Source organism: Struthio camelus, chromosome 1 (genome assembly GCF_040807025.1).
Source record: "Struthio camelus isolate bStrCam1 chromosome 1, bStrCam1.hap1, whole genome shotgun sequence".
In the NCBI taxonomy this organism is placed as follows: domain Eukaryota; kingdom Metazoa; phylum Chordata; class Aves; order Struthioniformes; family Struthionidae; genus Struthio; species Struthio camelus.
The window spans coordinates 4,286,177-4,301,524 of NC_090942.1; the positions used below are offsets into that span (position 1 = coordinate 4,286,177).

The window sequence follows — 15,348 nt, forward strand, 5'->3', positions numbered from 1 at the left end:
CCGCAGTGGTACGGCACTTAGAAAAGTGATTAAAGGCATTTTCAACAAGACCTGAAGCTGCAGTCCTAAAACATCGCTAAGAGCCCAACAGATGAATATCTTCACCTAGTTAAGGAAGCAGAGCTTAGTTAAGTCGGGGGGGGGGGGGGGGAAGGGGGGATTAAGAGGGGGGAGAGAAACACCCTTCAGTAGTCATGACTGATCTCAACTCAAAGATGAGATTCTCCAACACCTGGATGGATCTATAAAATGGTTTAGGAAACTATCAGGAAGGGATCCGGATCATCAGCTTCACACAAGAGGAAAAAATCACATGGTAGGAGGAGAAATTCAGAATTCTATGTTCCCCAGGCCACAAATACATGTTTTCTTTTATAGAAAACTCAGAAAAATAGGGTAGCTGTTAATTCAGGGTATTTCATTCTTTTGGAAACTCTTACAGACTCCAGCCAAAAAAGTTACATATGATCTCAGTACTTTCGTGCTAATGCAGTGTAGTACATTAAATTTGAAAACATAGGAGGATATATCCATATTTCAGAGTACAAAAAAGATGGGGGAGATAGCTAGTTAGACTGGGTAGGAACTTATTGCCTTATCCTCCTAATTTAAAAAAAAAAAAAAAAAAGAAAAAAAGTGCATTCTTATTTTGGAAGGCTACCAGTCATTCATAATTTAGCAAAGTTGTATTTTACCTATTCCACTTCTGGTTTGATAGAAACAAAAAACAAGTAAAAAGGCATAAGATTAGTTGAAAACATATAACAAATCAATTAGGTCTTCTTTGGGCCAGGATGCTTTCTAGAAAGGAAATACAATAGAGCTACCCAGCCCTCAGCATTTGATCTAGCACCACATAAAATGTTAAAAATGGAAAAGACCGAGATTACTAGAATAACTGAAGTCCACAATGTAATGGATAAAAACATAAAAATGCACTGCAATGAAAAAGTAACTATCAGCTAGAAGGAGGTGACTAATGAAATTCAATTAGCTTCAAAACAAATCTTATTTTATATTCTTATTAATGACCTTAGCACAAGAAATAATTGCATGTCAATGAAAAAAGACTAATGCCATATCTAGGAAATATTCTAATCCTCCACTGTATAGAGGTCATATAAGAAGATCTGAATGACTCTGAAGTCCTGAGTGGTAGAAATGGGGGAAAAGTTCCAAGCAAAGGTGGATGACTAGCACAACAACAGTAAAAATTATTGCGAGTCTCCAAAGTGGGAGTTCAGTTGTTTAAAACAGCAAAAGAAAGACCTGAGTGCATTAGCCAACTATAAGATGAGTCATAAATCTGATGCAACCACAAGAAAATATGATCCTAACATACAGTAATTCAGCATCTTCCAGTAGAAAGGGGTACATGACTACCTTTGCACTGAGTATAATACTTCACTTTTGTCTAAGAGCAATCAATTTCAGTCAGAACAGGTACAAAAAGGGCTATTAAAGAGACCACGGTATGAAGTGTTTCTTTCGGAATGCAAAGAACAGCTTTTGGTTCTCTTCCTTAAAAAAAACAAAAAACAAAAACAAAAAAACCCACACAACACACAGCTTGAGCAGGTGCTATATTACCTTCTATAAGCTGTTTGTTCCCTTCTTGTCCAAAAAGAGATGAAACTGAGCTCATTGCTTTCCACAGAACACCAGAGACGAGAGATGGGAATAAACTCCAAGTCTTTCTCAGCGTATGTCAAACTACAAGCTAGACAAACAAGTACTGGTGTACGACGGAAACGGTGAGGGGGAAACCATAGGCCGGTTCCTTGTGAAAAAACAGGAAGAAGCAGTCTCCCCACATGGCTCCATTCCTTCACAGGGGAACTGCAAAGAGGCAAGGAAGGGAGCGGATAGTAGGAATTTCAGACAACTTGCTGGGTTGAACACTTTCCAAGTTGGACAGGCTGAAACCTCTCAGTACGTTGCTGCCTCTGCCGAAGCAAAGTGCCTCTGAAAAAGCCAGATGTTCCAAGAACAAATCTGCTCTTGGACCAACTTTCTCTCCAAAGCACAGCTTTCCCCAAAGCACAGACTGAACTAAGTCTAGTTCATAACCACACTGACTCTTTCTGTTCCACCTACAGGGTTTTTAAAAAAAACACCCAAGTCAGTCTCGTTGCTAATAGTCAGAGCCCAATGGAGGGCAACTCAAGCAGTCTGAAAAACACTTAGAACTATTTTTCAGCAGTTTCAAGGGGATTCTTCATTTTACATTTGGAAGGGTCTTTGCAAATGCACAAATGGCTGTAGCACCGGTAAAACAGCCAGAACTTGGATTCAGCTCTTACTAATCCACCCATCACCAAACAAAACAGAAAAGACACTAAGATTCATCGCGGAAAAAAAAAAAAAATCTCTGTCATTCAAAGGAAACTGGTATTTTTTAATAGACTACTGATTCATAACCAGAATACAGTCAAAAAGCTCCCTGAAAGCGTTCTTTTTTATTTTATGGAAAAGAACGCTTAATAGGTGATTTCACAGCGGTCTGTAGACCGGAACACATGGGTCAGCAGCAGGTTTCAGATATGCAGATCCCCTAAAGAGCACAGAGGAAAAATTTTTATTTCATAGCTTTGTTTTACATTTAAAGCTATATAAGTATTTAAGAAGTGTGTTTAAATTGCACTTAGCTTACGCGGAACACGGGTAAGCTATTTTGTTCCTCTTCCAAAACACATTTTGCTAGCAACAGTGCAGCAGTAGTAAGCATGCTCCCAATGACAAGCGATATCATCATAGCAGTAGTGTATTCCTGCACATATTATGGCAGAAGTCCCTTTCGTGGAAGTGGTTTCTTCCTACTTAGGCTTGTAAACAAACTTATTTAAACTATGGTGTAACCAGAATTCCTAGTCCCCCTTCACAAAAGCATAACTTTTCATCTGTGTATTAAAGACCAAGAAAACTTCTAGCTGCAGCTGTATAGTCATCCTGCAGCACGGATTTCCATCAGCACTCCCTCCTCTATTTTCCCCCTGTATGTTTTCTCTACAATTTTTTTTCTCCTTTTGAGAATCTAATCTTAAGTCCCAGGTCAGAACCTTCCCCCTCCATTTCAGGTGGCATTTAAGTTCTCTCCCAGAATACGAGAGAGGCAAAATTAGCAGACATCAAGCAAAAAAACAAAGTTTCATAAGGGGCACTCTCCTCATGACATTATCCAATATTTTCACTACAGGCCAGAAGAAAGCACATAAATATTAGAAACGACACCCCCTGGATGAAGGTCAGTATGCTACACAATAACCCCACAGCTGGAATTATTGAACACAGCTTAAAACTTGTTCCAGTTATTTCTATTGGTGATAAGCTCTTCTAAACACTGTCTTAAAAACAGTCACACGCAAGGTCATACACTTGTAAAACACCAACCATATTACAGAAAAGGGAATTGTATCATGGAAGGCAATGACATTAAGGTCTTTGGGCAGCACTGCAGATACCATGTCGGCATTAATTCCTCACAAATCTGTGGCAAAAGGACTAACGGGAACCTTGGAAAGGAGTATCAAGGAGAAAGACACTTTTATCTTTTTATATTGCATCAGGAAGATCAATAATGGACTGTCGCCCTCCCATTCAGGGACCAAGTTTTAATACAATGCTGGAAGCCAGAGACACTGCTGAAAAACTACAAGAACGATCCCAGTCCTGAAAGAAATGCCTTTCTGTGCAAGTTAAGTCTTTTCAAGAAGGAAAAGGCAGAGTGATGACTTAGTTCTCACCAAAGGCTAACAATGAGAAAAGAGGTCCAAGTCTTCTCCATACTTAACCCAGCAAAGGTATAAAGAGATGCAACGACTAAAGTTGTAGCCAGAAAAGCTTTTGGCAACGAACTTCCTTTTAGATTACAGAGATAATTCATGAAATTAATCAAAATATAATCAAAAGTGAGAAAGGTGTCTTGTTGAAAGGTGTCTTTAAGTCCTCTAGCCCCAATCGAAGGTTATAAATTTCAATGCAATCGGGAGCCAAAGCTCTGCGGCAGCCTGCAACGACCAAAGTGTCCCAAGAGTGTATTTTTAACCCCGCTCCTGCTCTCCAGCGCGGAGGACAACACGCCGACAAGCACACCTCTAGATTGTACCCCGGCCATCCCCAATTTTAATATCAGCAAGTCGAAAGGAGACTGCCTCACACCCACGGCGACACGGGATCCCGGGATGGGACTCCGGCGGAGCATGAGCCCTCCCCTGCCACGCACCCTGCCCGCCCCACACCTGGGGGGGGGGGGCCACCCCCTCCCACCCCGCTCGCAGGCCATACAAAACGGACCCCCTCCCACAAGCGAGGGATAGGCCCTCCGCCCCCCCCAAAACCTGCTTGTCAGCCCCTACCCCACAGGCTGCCTTATCTAATTAACATCGATGGTCCGCCCCTCCCCCCATGGCCTGCCCCCCCAGACCTGCTGTCCCCCCCACATCTGCTCACCCACACCTCCCCCACTCGCAGACCCCTCCCAGACTCGCCCCTCCCCCACTCGCTGACCCCCCGACTCGCCCCTCCCCCACTCACTGACCCCCTCACATGCCCCCCCACTCGCTGACCCCCCGACTCGCCCCTCCCCCACTTACTGACCCCTCACATGCCCCTCCCCCACTCGCTGACCCCCCCGACTCGCCCCTCCCCCACTTACTGACCCCTCACATGCCCCTCCCCCACTCGCTGACCCCCCCGACTCGCCCCTCCCCCACTTACTGACCCCTCTCACATGCCCCTCCCCCCACTCGCTGACCCCCCTCAGACTCACCCGTCCCCTCAGACCCCTCCCCCACTCACTGACCCCCCCAGACTCGCCCCTCCCCCATCCCAAACCCCCCAGACTCGCCCCTCCCCCATCCCAGACCCCTCTCACCCGCCCCTCCCCCACTCGCTGACCCCCCCCGACTCGCCCCCCAGACCCCTCCCTCATCCGCCCCTCCCCCATTCGCAGCCCCCAGACTCGCCCCTCCCCCACTCGCTGCCCCCCCCACACACTCGCCCCTCCCCCAGACCTCTCCCACCCCTCCCCCACTCGCCGACCCCCCCCACACTCGCCCCTCCTCCCCAAACCCCCTCACCCGCCCATCCCCCACTCGCTGAGCCCCCCCCCGCCGGGGGCCCCCTCCCCCACCCCCTGCTCCCCCCGGACCCGCTCCCCCCCTCCTCCACCCACCGCCCTTCCCCCTCCCCACGGCCAGGAGCCCGCGCCGCCCCGCAGCCCCCCCCCCGCGGCGGCCACAGCGGCCCGGCCGCTGCCGCAGCGCCGCCCTCGCCGCGCAGGCCGGCGGGGCGCGGGGGGGTGACAGGAGGGAAGGGGGGGGCAGGGGGGTCGGCCGGCGGCACTCACTCGGGCAGGTAGGTGGAGGAGAAGCTGCTCCAGCGGTGCAGGGTGTAGCCCAGCACACGGCTCTCGGGGCCCGCCGGCCCTGCCGCCGCCATCTTGTTGTCGGCAGCGGCCGCCGCGGCGCCCGGCAGCGGCCGCCAGGGGCGGGGCGGGGCCCGCGCGCTTAAAGGGGCCGCGCGGCCGGGGCGGGGCCGGGCCGCGCCAGGCGGCGTCTAGGCCGCGGCCGTGAGGGGGCCGCGCCGGCGCGAGTGGGCGGCGTGGGCCGCTCTGGGGGGCCACCTAGGCCGCGGGTGCCATGGAGGCCACGCGGGCTATCGGTCACGAGGCGGGAGTGGGGCCACTCGGGGACATGCAGGTTGGGGGGCGCCAGGGGGGCCACGCGGGCCGCGGTCGTGAGTGGGGTATGGGGCATTCAGGGGGGGCCACGCAGGCCGAGGTCGTGAGTGGGGTGTATGGGGAGTGGTGTCCCCACGGGTGGCAGGCCACGCGGTGCATTGGGGGCCGTGAGGGCTGTGGGTCACGAGTGGGGTGTGGTGTCCCCAGTGGGGGTCTTCCAGGCCTTGCATAGGCTCTGGGGTCTCCCTGAGGTGTAATGGGGGAGCTGGGTCACTAGTGGGGTGCCTGGGCCTTGGGGTCCCCATGGGTGCCACGCCGTGGGGCACAGTGGGGGCCGTGGGTCACCAGTGGGGTGCCTAAGCCATAGACTGCCAGTGGGAGACGTGGGGGCCACACTATGGGGCACCGTGGGGGCCACGGGTCACCAGTGGGAGACGTGCCGCAGGACTAATTTTAAGGGCAGCCGTGGGGTTTTGGCGATTTTCACAGCAATTTATGGTGATCCCGGAGCTTCCTCCCCACCTTGAGGCTCATTTCGCCCTGGTGAAGAAGTTTCTTTTCCTTCTGTCCGCTTCTCCTCCGCGCTGGGCTCGGCGTTGCCCGAGCAACGGCAAGACATCCTTTTTACCCTTGTCGCTATGTTTTTGGGGACGGAATGATTCCTCCCTCATCTCTTGCGTGTCGTCTGTTTTCCTCCGCCAGTCAAAGCACCGCTGCATGGATTTAATTAGGCCGTGGTGTCTTCTTTTTCCATCCCAGAATAACTTAAAATTAGAGCCCGGCCCGTCAGACCGAAGCCGCTGGTACGTAGCGGGGAAAGGGGTCGAATAAAACCGGGGCGGGATTTTATGGCGCGCTGGCTCTCTAGCTGATATGTATCGTAAGTCAGCTTAGTCGTTCTCCCCTGCTCCGTTTTATTAGCTAAATGTTTGACTGTAACTTTTTCTACTGCAGAAGAAGCACCAAAAGGAAGAAACTTGTTTCGACACTTATTACGCCATGTTAAAATGCTGGGGTTTCATTTTTTCCAAAGATGGATTAAAGCAATTAAATATACATGACAGTAAATAGATAAAAAGTTAATAATAAGTAGAATTAAAGTTCGAACAATGATGTAAAATCGATTAAAGTAACCTTTCTTGCACGTCCGACGACACGAACGACGGAGCATCCCAAATGGTTTTGTGGAACAAACTAGCGGCAAATCATCCTCCGTGTTTTCACCGCCTTTTCATTCACTGCAGGCACGCGTTTGCAGGGTGGTTGTTTTTGTCTTTGCAGCGGATTCACTGGTGCGTGGACGGAGTCACTTGTTTTACCAATTGTCCCATTTGCAAGCGATTGGAAATGGAGCGTCGGGAGCTAAAATCAGTCAGAAGGATTTTTTTCCTTGTTTCTGGGCTTTTTTTCCCCCAGTCTGTACCGCAGCTTGCCTGCACGAAGCAGTGGCCTGCAGGGCCTTGCCATGGGAAAAAACACCGCCTGTTTCTCATGCCTCCTGCATCATCTGATTTAATAACTTGGCGGAGAGCTCTGCCCGCCCCTGCAGAGCCATCCCGGCTGGTAAAGTGGGTATTCCTTGACAGGTGTCTCCAGGAGGACTTGTTAAAGTTTTTTTCTGCATTTTAAATTATTTCTTTATTTTTCTTTTTTTAAGGGAGCCGCAGAAGGGAGATGGTTTCACCGACGGCGAGGTTAAGAGGGAAGGGGAAGGTTTGGGACATCGCTGCGACGCCTCTGGGCTGCTCAGGAAAGGAGGTATTTCAAGATAAAGATAAAAAAGCAAACAAACAGATGTCAGTTGGAAATGACAGATTGGAGAGTTATTATCAGGCAGGACAGAAAGATGCCTGAGTAGATTAAATTAACACAAGGATTTTTCCCCCTCCTCCTCTTATTTTAGGAGAGACAGTTGGAACACAGCAACGAAACCTGGCTGCGGATGAAAAATTCGCTCAGCGGCGTTGACGGCTGAACATCAACTGCATCGTTCAAAAGGTCTCCATGCCTTGACGAGACCCGTTCCCTGAGCGGGGACGCAGCGTTTTCCTTAGTATCAGCGCAGCTCTAGGACAGCGCAACAGTGGCCGTGCACCGAGTACAAACTTCTTCAGTCATTCTGGTAACGAGTGTGCAAGTTTGCAGCCTTCCTGTGGCGTTTAAGATTTCACTCATCGAGACTTCTGCTTGAGGACTTTTTTTTTAATTTTTTCTTTTCCCCCCACCCCCGGCTACTGCAGAGGTAATAGTTTATGAAGGATGTCGCTAATAAGATATTACCCGCTCCAGAATAAGAGATGCTATGTCATAACTGGGAGCCGAGAAGAGCTCTCGGCGATGCCGAAATCAAACCTGTGACCTCTGCGTACGCAACTTGCGGAACTAGGAGCAAACGGCAGGCGAGGGCCCCGCACCCGAGGAGGGAGCGTGGCGGAGGGGCTGCTGGCATGCAGCAGCAGACAAGCTCACGGCTCGACGTGAGGGTAAAACGCCCCCGGGAGCCACTTTGCCCAGGATCCCGTTACTGCTCCCCTCAAGACCTGGCCAGGCAGGACGCAGTAACCTACTCCCTGAGCCAGCTTATTTTTAGCACGTTTTTGACGAAAGGAATCGAACGCCAGTGAAATCCACTGCAGTGACAGTTCTGGAAAATCTTTACTCCTCCAGAGCACAGGATTGGGGCAGGAAGCGAAGAGGCTGCAAACCGCACTGGCAGACCTGTTCTCCCGGTTTTGGGGATCGGTCTGTCCGGCTGGTGGGAACGGGGAGAGCACCGCAGCTCTCCGAGCAGGCTTTGCGCGGCGGGAGGAGCACAGCGTGCCGAGGGCCAGAGTGACACATCCTTGGCCAGCCCACCGGCCTCCAGCTGAGCTCGCCACATCCTGCTCTGGGAGGCTGCCAGCGCTCGATCGCGGTGGCGTAAGAGGGACTCGGAAAACATGATTACTTGGACCCGCTCTCCTAGTCCATGGCCACGTTGTGCCAAGACAACGCCGCATCCATGGGACCTGATGGGTCCAGTGGCACCGCCGCTGCCCTGCACCGCCTCTGGCCACAGCTCAGACACGTGGCTTTGGAGAAGCTCATGAGAAACCCCAAAGAGGGCAGTTATGAAGCAACCAGCCTACAGAGGAGGCCTATTTCTGGCTCTGGAGGGGAAGTGAGATCTCTTCTAGCAGCAACAACAGGTCCCTGCGGCGTTTGGAGGGGCTGGACGGTGCCTGGGGCGGTAGCTGGAGTTGCCAGGAGAGGCCAGGGCGACCCCAAGAGATGTCGTCCGCGTTGCTTGGCCAGGACAATGCGCAAACGGGTGCGAATGCCAACATCACGCTCGTCGTCGAAAACCTTGAAACCCGACCGCGGACAGCTCGGGGATTTGACAGTTGTTTGTGGCTGCCTGGAGACAGACATTTTGCCTGCCGTCACAGACTCGCTCCACTGCTGCGTGTGTTTTGAGTTTCCTCCTGCACAAACCTGCGTGGGCGTTTGGGTATGTAATGAGCGCATAGTTCAGGATGAAAACAAGTTGCGTGGAAGAGCCAAGCAACGCCAAAAAAATGAAAGCAACACAAACAACAACATGGCACGCAGCCATACCAGCTAGACCGTGGGCCAGCCGGATCTCACGTACTCTCCGGAGCTGCAGAGCGGATCAGCTGTTGGAAAAGAGACCTTTAAAGACAAGCTGGAGGAAATAGCGTTGGCAGCGCAGGCCACCGCATATTTCCTTCCAGAGCAGGACAGAGCCAAGGACATTAGGCAGAGCTGTAACATTTGGGGTCTCGTTGCTCAGCCGTGAAGTCAGGCAAAAACCTCAAGTGGCTTGTCATTGTGTAAACGCCCCTTGTTTTCTCAGCGCAAGCAGAGGGCAGCCCTAATTGGGTATTGTCATGCCAGCATCTCCCTCTCACCTAACCGAATCCCCTCTGCAAATCCAGGGCGTCGTTTTAACCTGGTCCAAGGGAGCTGCAAGTCGCAGAAGGGGATAAACCCTCCTGCCTGCCCTGCTCAGCCTGGGAAGCGTCTTCCAAAGCCAAACGCATGTTGCCTTGCACGGAGTCTTCAAAGAAAAATGCCTCTAATTTATGCCTCTGAGCAAAGCCAGAGCAGGACGAGGGGCAATTCCAAAAAACTCCCCAAACCTGCCTCACTAATCATCTTCCTTCTCATTTTGATAACACCGCAGAAAAAAAGTTGCAGCGGTGATTGAGACCCATTTTGTGTGAGGCCTTACATATTTCCACACTCAAAAAGAGGTGAGAACAAGCCTCAAAGACAGGTTATTTCATTTTTCCCTTGCCCTCATCCATTTGGAGAGAGGGGGTTACCTGTATCTCCTTGCAGATCTGCGAAAAAACAATACCTCCTTCAACACAGTAAAACACACTTCTTATCTGGGCCCTGATCCAAACATCTGCTCCTAGGCAATGCACTTAAATACATGCCTGAGTTCCCTTCACCCCCTCCTGTAGTGTTTGCCCCTCGGTTAAAGGCCTAAATCAGCGAAAGAGCTCACTGGCAATTCAGAGGACAAAAAACTGAAAAAAGGCCTTAAATACCAGAGCCTTCATACGCGCATTTACACAATTCTTTGCATAAAAGCCAGCTTTAAAAGGCTTCCTTTTCAAAGCACAAGCACTTTTTTTTTTTTTTAATCAAGGTCAGTAACTCAGCTTCATTCACAAGTCTCTAGCTGCAAAACACCATGCCCCAGACAATGCGAGAAAGTGTATCCAAGGCAGAAAATGCCTTTTAAGGCATTTGAGGGGCTTCAAGCCACGTGGAGGAAAGAGGATCTGCTTGGTACCCTGATGCGATAGGCCCCCATCCAAACTGAAACGGGGTGCCCAAGGGCAGGAAGAGCTCCAGAGGTGGGAGCAGCACAAGTCGAGCGCTCTCAGGAAGCTGACAAGATATTCCCAGCTGTATCGCAGGCTAAAAATACTTGTCTTTTCTGCTGGCAGGTGCACTCCTCCTGGGCAGGGCTGCTCCCCGGCGGACGCGCTTGCCTGCCACCCGCACGTTGCTTTGCATGCACTGCGGTTCAGCGCCGCGCCGCTTTTCCCTTTTCTCGCACGAGGAGTGGGTGCATTGTCGTCGTTTCTCTGAATCGCCCTAAGAGGATGCTCCGTCCTGTGTTTCAGATGCAAAATGTGCCTTGGAATTCAATAGTTGCTATAGTGCCGTAATTACACATTTTATGGAGTGCTTAGTCACAGTGGCTGGAGCTCTTATTATTGGGTTTGGACTCCTTCTGCTGCTTTATTTTAAAGATCTTTCTATTAAACACCACCTCTGTGCGTTAGAATTAGTTTGTTTCAGCATTTGTCTCTCTCGAAAGACAGCCCAAATCTGTGGTTTTGCAGGAGCATAAATCCCCAGATCGGTGGGAGGAAGGAGGAGGTTTGCAGTCTGGTGTGCAAGCCATCAGAGTCACAGGATCGCAGAATCACAGAATGGTTGAGGCTGGAAGGGACCTCCGGAGACCATCTAGTCCAACCCCCCTGCACAAGCAGGATCATCTAGAGCATATTGCCCAGGATCGCATCCAGGCAGCTTTTGAATATCTCCAGCGAAGGAGACTCCACTACCTCTCTGGGCAACCTGTGCCAGTGCTCTGTCGCCCTCACAATGAAAGGAGTTTTTCCTCAGGTTCAGACGGAACTTCCTCTGTTGCAGTTTCTGCCCGTTGCCTCTTGTCCTGTCGCTGGGCACCACGGAGAAGAGGCTGGCCTCGTCCTCTTGACACCCCCCCTTCAGATACTTGTACATGTTGATGAGATCGCCTCTCAGTCTTCTCTTCTGCAGGCTGAACAGGCCCAGCTCTCGCAGCCTTTCTTCAGAGGAGAGGTGCTCCAGCCCTCTAATCATCTTGGTAGCCCTCCCCTGGACTCTCTCCAGTAGTGCCATGGCTCTCTTGCAGTTCTGGGGAGCCCGGCACTGGACACAGGACTCCAGGTGAGGCCTCCCCAGGGCTGAGGACAGGGGCAGGATCACCTCCCTCCACCTGCTGGCTACACTCTGCCTCATGCACCCCAGGATACCATTGGCCCCTTGGCCTTCTTGGCCACAAGGGCACATTGCTGCCTCATGGTCAACTTGTTGTCCACCAGCACTCCCAGGTCCTTCTCGGCAGAGCTGCTTTCCAGCAGGTCAACCTCCAGCCTGTATTGGTGCATGGGGTTATTCCTGCCTAGGTGCAAGACCCTGCACTTGCCTTGGTTGAACTTGATGAGGTTCCTCTCCGCCCAACTCTCCAGCCTGTGGAGGTCCTTCTGAATGGCAGCACAGCCCTCTGGTGCGTCAGCCGCTCCTCCCAGTTCTGTGTCATCAGCAAACTTGCTGAGGGTGCACTCTGTCCCTTCCTCCAGGTCACTGATGAATACATTGAACAAGACTGGACCCAGGACTGACCCCTGGGGGACACCGCTAGCCACAGGCCTCCAACTAGACTCTGCGCTGTTCACCACAACCCTCTGAGCTCGGCCATCCAGCCAGTTCTCCATCCACCTCACCGTCCACTCATCCAGCCCACACTTCCTGAGTTTTGCTGAGTCAGGCAGCATCGTTAGCTAATGTTTGGGTAATGTCTCCTAGGATAGGAGTGCTAAGTACTATGGCTGTCAGCAGCACAGCGAGGAATGAAGGACTCAATCTTATTTTTAAAGTGGGAATGTCACAGTCTCCCCTAAGTTCATTGTTCCCGTTGACTGGTCTGCTGACAGCAGAGGACTTGTGTTAAGTGTTTAAAGGAAGAGGACGCCGAGGAGAGCAGAGAGCTGTTTATGATCCAGGAGAAGAGCTGTGAGAGTAACTGGATGAACTCTGGAAAAAGAAAACCAAGAATGAAGACAACGGCAGGGAACACTCCTAGGACTGCACAGAAAGGGCCTATGTCTGTTACTGTAAAATAAATATTAAACAGCAGCCAACTCTGAATCACGGAAGTGCATCAGGGAAAGTTGTCTCACGCTGCATTTATTGCATGTGCACTGCACAGCAGGAGCCATGACATGGAGACCCATCCAGCTTTCCCTGGGCAGTGAAATAGTCTCAGCCTAAAAGAATTTTCACATCTTTTATTTTTATTATTCTGCAAATTATATTATGGATGACCTTTGTATCCTTCTCATGTTCACTGATTATAATTGATGAGATTTCAGTCGTGCCTCCTTAAAGTTAAACATCTAAGAGATGCTTGGGTTAATAGTTTGCCTTTCAGAGCGGTGCATTAGCTCTCTTGTCCGCCTGTCCATTTAATTTAGAGCGAGTGCCCGAGAGTGGTGCAATTAAGAAAAAAATCTTGGGCTTAAGCTGTCGATGCTTTCGAACGACCAGCAAACCCTTCAGCCCTGGCTTGTTTCTACCATCGCTGGAACAACACTTCTTGTGACTCACTACTAATTACGCTCTGCGTTCTCAAACAAATGCTTTTTATACCTGAAAATGAGTAAACTGTCAGTGCCGTCCCAGGGCACTGTGGGGACACTGCTGTGATTTGCTCTTCCACCTCTGCGAATCTGGCTCATGAGCTTGCGCAGAGCAGCACCCTGGCCATGCAAAGAAAGTGTGTTTTTCCCTGTGCCTCCTTTCTAAGTGAACTGAGATTTCTCACGCTCTCATTTCTTGTCTTGGAGAGAGTCTCCCGCTTTGCTCTGTGCAGAAGATGACTTTTCCAGCCGGTTGCTGAGCTCTCCCCGTTGCCAGCTGTGCGTCCTGCCGCAGGCCATAGGGAGATGATGCCGGCTGCCTGCCTCCTTCCCCAGCAGTGGTTAGCCGGCCGCAGACTGTCTCGCTCTGGATTCAGCAGAACAGGGAAGAGAAGAAATGCCGGGAGTCTGGGAATGATGCCTCTACCACTTGTATTTCCCCATCTCTACTGAGCGGTCCGTAAGAGATGTCTGGCCACTGGAAGAAGGAGAGCATCTTTTCATCTGCTAAGAGGAATGCAAGGCTGCAGCCACGCAGCTGCCGCTCAGTGCTGCCCGGCGTTACCATGGAGCAGAAGCGTGCCAAGCCCGCTGTCCCATCCCAGTGCTCCCCTGGGGACAGCTTCTACCCAGTCTCCATCTCTGAAGCTGCAGAAAGCTTGTTTTATGTTCTAGAAAATCACTTCCCGTTTTGGCTCTTTCTGTTCCTGTATTAAGTAGGTGGAAATACTGGCAGCGGTGCTGGGAAGGGCAGGGCTGGGGGTAGGATACACCTATTTGTTGAGATACCCTCCAAGCCATGGCTAGATGCTCCTCTTGAGACCTTCTTCAGCTCTCCAACTCTAATGGAAGATAAGTGGTGCCCACTGCTCCTGTGAAGAGGGCTACATTTTCCCAAGAGTGAAGGGAAAAATAATATTATTTCCCCATGTGAAGGAGCATCTTCTCTCAGGGCAGGTCATTCAGGGGGTCTGAAGTCACGTAGGCACTGAGTCTCCGGTATTTCACCCCAAGGGCTACCCCAAAGCTGTGGGGCAGCAGCTGGTGGTAAGAACAACCCATGGGCTGGACCATCGTGGCTGGTCCTCTGCCCCCTCGGCCAGGCCAGCATCTGTGGGAGCAATGGGAGCTGCTACCGGGGCAAGGAGATTTCCTTCCGCAGGGAGTGATGGTCTCAGGGTAGGAAGGGTGGGGTTGGGGGGCAGTTGGGGGGGGAGCTGCGGATGCTGCTAGATCACAAGGTCTGCCGAGTCCCCGAAGCCCAAGGTAGCAGCTGAGATTGCGGGATTGTCACTTTTCCCTGCAGATCCAGGAGTCTGCGGTCCATTACATAACAGCATTTCTGTTCCCTCAGCGGGCAGGAGTAGCATGTCCGGTAGGAGGCTTTACCTCTCCCCACAGTCGGGTTCTCCTGCTCCGTAGGAAGGCTGTTTCCTGGGAATCACAGATGGGCATGGACGGCTGCCTGAGCCAGTTCAGACGCTGCTGATCTCTGCGGTTGCATGATTTTGCAGTCTGCTTCCTGGGAAGAGCAGGGAGGCAAAGGCCCTTGGATTGCTGTAGGCTCATGCTTACAGGCAGTCGTCCATGTGGTCTCAGCAGCCGGATCTCGAGGTCTGCAGGCTGCGTGAGTGCCACCTGCCCCGCTTTCCCAACCTGCTTCCACACACCGCGGCTGTGCTATGTCCTGGCACTGGGCTGTTTTCAGCTGCGGGTCCCGGAGCTGCCTGAGAAGCTGGTCCTGCCAACAAGATGCTAGCAAGCAGTAATTAGTTCTTGGCCTAAGAGTCTTACAAGGAGACACGTGAAAGCCCAACAAGATGCTCACTAGCCATGTGTGCATGTTCCCTGACCCTCTCACCTCTGGACTTTCAGCTCTTCCGTCAAGGCCAGGGTGCTGATGTCTCTTAAGATGAACCCAGCCCTGGGGCCATAAGCACCTATTATGTATATTCAGAAAGGTCTCCAGCATTACCTGAATAGAGGCCTATGGGACACAGCTGAAAGTGGGGTGCGCTGCTCTCATTAGCAAAGTGACAAGAAGATACCTACCTGAAACCAGGGGAGAAGATAGCAGAGCGAGAAGAAAGACCCATGCATCATGTCCTTCAGTGTGGATACTTGGAAAAAGCCTAGTCCAGAGAGCACCAACCTAGCATGCATTGGAAGAAGATAAGTTGTCCCTTTCCCAAAACAAGCATCCCAACCCCATCTGGAACGGATGCCTCCCTGGCTCTT

The 15,348-nt window shown here is 51.4% G+C and overlaps 1 protein-coding gene across 3 annotated transcripts in view; it reads right to left on the reverse strand.

The window, feature by feature from the left end:
• Positions 1 to 5,531, reverse strand: part of MKLN1 (muskelin 1) — a 104,151-nt gene extending 98,620 nt beyond the window's left edge. The window contains exon 1 of one of the 3 annotated variants that reach the window (XM_068954602.1): positions 5,348 to 5,531. In XM_068954602.1, the coding sequence (XP_068810703.1) occupies positions 5,348 to 5,439 (92 nt within the window). In that variant the 5' untranslated portion in view covers positions 5,440 to 5,531. The remainder of the gene's footprint in view (positions 1 to 5,347) is intronic. The other 2 variants (XM_068954671.1, XM_068954818.1) reach the window with 2 other exon arrangements.
• Between the last annotated feature and the right edge of the window lie 9,817 nt (positions 5,532 to 15,348).